Source organism: Peromyscus eremicus, chromosome 2 (genome assembly GCF_949786415.1).
Source record: "Peromyscus eremicus chromosome 2, PerEre_H2_v1, whole genome shotgun sequence".
In the NCBI taxonomy this organism is placed as follows: domain Eukaryota; kingdom Metazoa; phylum Chordata; class Mammalia; order Rodentia; family Cricetidae; genus Peromyscus; species Peromyscus eremicus.
In genome coordinates this window covers 22,640,007-22,642,479 of record NC_081417.1, presented here as the reverse complement: position 1 = coordinate 22,642,479, position 2,473 = coordinate 22,640,007, and the positions used below count along the sequence as shown (strand labels likewise).

General features: G+C 43.6%; 1 protein-coding gene across 1 annotated transcript; it reads left to right on the top strand.

Annotated features, from left to right (window-relative positions):
- Positions 1–424: 424 nt before the first annotated feature.
- Positions 425–2,101, top strand: LOC131904477 (endogenous retrovirus group K member 7 Gag polyprotein-like). The gene has a single exon (XM_059255611.1). It carries the CDS (start codon positions 425–427, stop codon positions 2,099–2,101), a length of 1,677 nt encoding a protein of 558 aa, XP_059111594.1.
- The last annotated feature ends 372 nt before the right edge of the window (positions 2,102–2,473 follow it).

Here is a 2,473-nt window from a genome sequence, read left to right as displayed (position 1 = left end):
GGGAGAAAAAAATCTTTCTTTGGGCTTTATGGGTAGTAAAAAAGCTCTTCTTTGAGCTATGGGGAAGAAAAAGTTTTCCTATGGAAGCTTTTGTCCTGGGGACAACTGAAATGCTAAGTCTAAGCGGCAGGAGAAAGTGATTTCTCCCTGAGGCAAAAAATGGGGGTGTAAAAAGCCAAAGTTTAAAGTTGGGAAGTTTTGGGAAAAGTTGGTCTTTCTCTCGGAAAAAATCTTTCTCTTAAACAAAAAGCTTTTCTTGGAAAACTTGGGAAAATCTCTCTAAAAAACCTCCATCTTTCTCAAAAGCTCTTAAACTTAAAAACTAAAGCCTCTAACCTCTCAGAAGTACAAGATTAGAATCACCTGGAGATTAGAGAATTATCTGCGAGTCGCTTTAAGAAAAAATAAAGACCTCTTGATCAAAATGGGGCAGGAAAATAGTAAGGAGACCTTTGAAGAGTCACTTGTAGAAAGACTAAAAAACAAAGGCATTAAAGTGGAACTACAACAAGTACAGAGGTTCTTAAAGTTTGTAGAGGAATTGTGTCCCTGGTTTCCTGAATATGGGAAGCTGAATGAGAATTCCTGGGAGAGAGTTGGAGTTGAAATAAAAAAATGCTATGAAAAACACGGGCCAGAAAATATTCCCGTGGAAGCCCTTGGCCTGTGGGCATTAATCCAGGATAATTTAGATCCTAACCCTGAAAAGCAGGAGGGATCATTCCCTAAGGCAGATGAGGTGGAGACACAACCCTCTGCTCCACCAGCAGAACCTGAAAACCCTTGTACAGCACCGCTTAAACAGGGTCCGGTTTCTCTTGGCCATGACGCTAAGTTTAAGGAACAAAAATCTTGGAATAAGACAAGGGAGGAACTGAAAAACTTGAAAAGCCTAGTAACTTCTCTTACTCAAAAAATAGAAACTCTCCAAGTCTCTCCTCTTCCCTCTGTAGGGGTGGAACTAGACTCACCTGGGGAGGCGTCTTTTAGAATGGAAAAGCCACCTGTAATTGCCATAGCACAGAAATCCTCTGAGGCAATGCGAACCCTCTCTGTTAAAGCTACATCTCCTCTTCAAGCTAGCCTCCGGGAAGCTGCTAGTAAGGGGGAAGAAATTCAAGGCTTTCAGATGTTCCCGGTCCTGGAAGAGCAGGACCGCCAGGGTAATATCATAAGAGTGCATGTTCCCATTCCTTTCAAACAGCTTAAGGAATTAAAAACAGCATGTAGTCAATATGGCCCAACTGCTCCTTTCACAACAGCATTGTTAGAAAGCCTGGCTTTAGAAGTTTTGCCCCCGGGTGATTGGAAACAAATGGCCCGAGCATGTCTATCTGGAGGTGACTATCTGCTGTGTAAAAGTGAGTTCGTGGAACAGTGTCAGGCCACAGCTGAAATAAATCGGGCACAACAGATTCCTATCACCTTTGATATGCTCGCTGGGGAAGGCCCATATCGAAAGACAGGTCAACAGTTAAACTTTGATATAGCGGTGTATGCTCAGGTTCAGGCCGCTGCCAAAAGGGCTTGGAATACGCTTCCATCATCAGGAAGACAAACTGAGGATCTGTCCAAGATAAGGCAAGGGCCTGATGAGTTATTTCAAGATTTTGTTTCCAGATTAATGCAAACGGCTAGCAGATTAATTAGCGATTCAGAAGCTGGACTTTTACTTGTAAAACAACTTGCATATGAAAACGCCAATGCAGCATGTCAGGCTGCGATACGCCCTTTTAGAAAAAAGGGAAACATTTCTGACTATATCCGACTTTGTTCTGATATAGGACCATCATACAATCAAGGGATAGTCATGGCCGCAGCATTACAAGGAAAAATGGTTAGGGATGTTCTATACCAGCAAAGACACCCTAATTCCAGACAAGGGAAAGATACTGGACCTCCTGGAAGTTGTTTTGGGTGTGGACAGATGGGACATTATATTAGAAGTTGCTCTAGCAAGAGAAGGGGCTTCGGATCAAATAGAGAGCCTGGGTTATGCCCAAGATGTAGGAGAGGGAAACACCGGGCTAGCGAATGCACATCAAGGGCAAACACCCAGAAGAGTCTGTTTCAGGGAAACGGACAGAGGGGCCCGTCCTAGGCCCCGACAAAATAGACCTTTGGGGTAATTCAGCAGTCAATCCTCCGGCAAAGAAATATATTCAAGACCTCTATAGGGCAACACCAGGTAGTGCTGGATTAGACCTCAGTTCTTCCATCTATACAGTTTTGACCCCTGAAATGGGAATGCAAGCCCTCCCTACAGGTGTTTATGGACCTTTGCCACGGGGCTCTGTGGGGTTATTGTTGGGCAGAAGTAGTACTACCATGCAAGGAATTCTAGTTGCCCCTGGAGTGATTGATGCTGACTATATGGGAGAAATAAAGGTGATGACTCATTCACCCACAAGAATTTCAGTAATAAAGATCGGTCAGAGACTTGCACAGTTAATCTTACTTCCTCAAATACAAA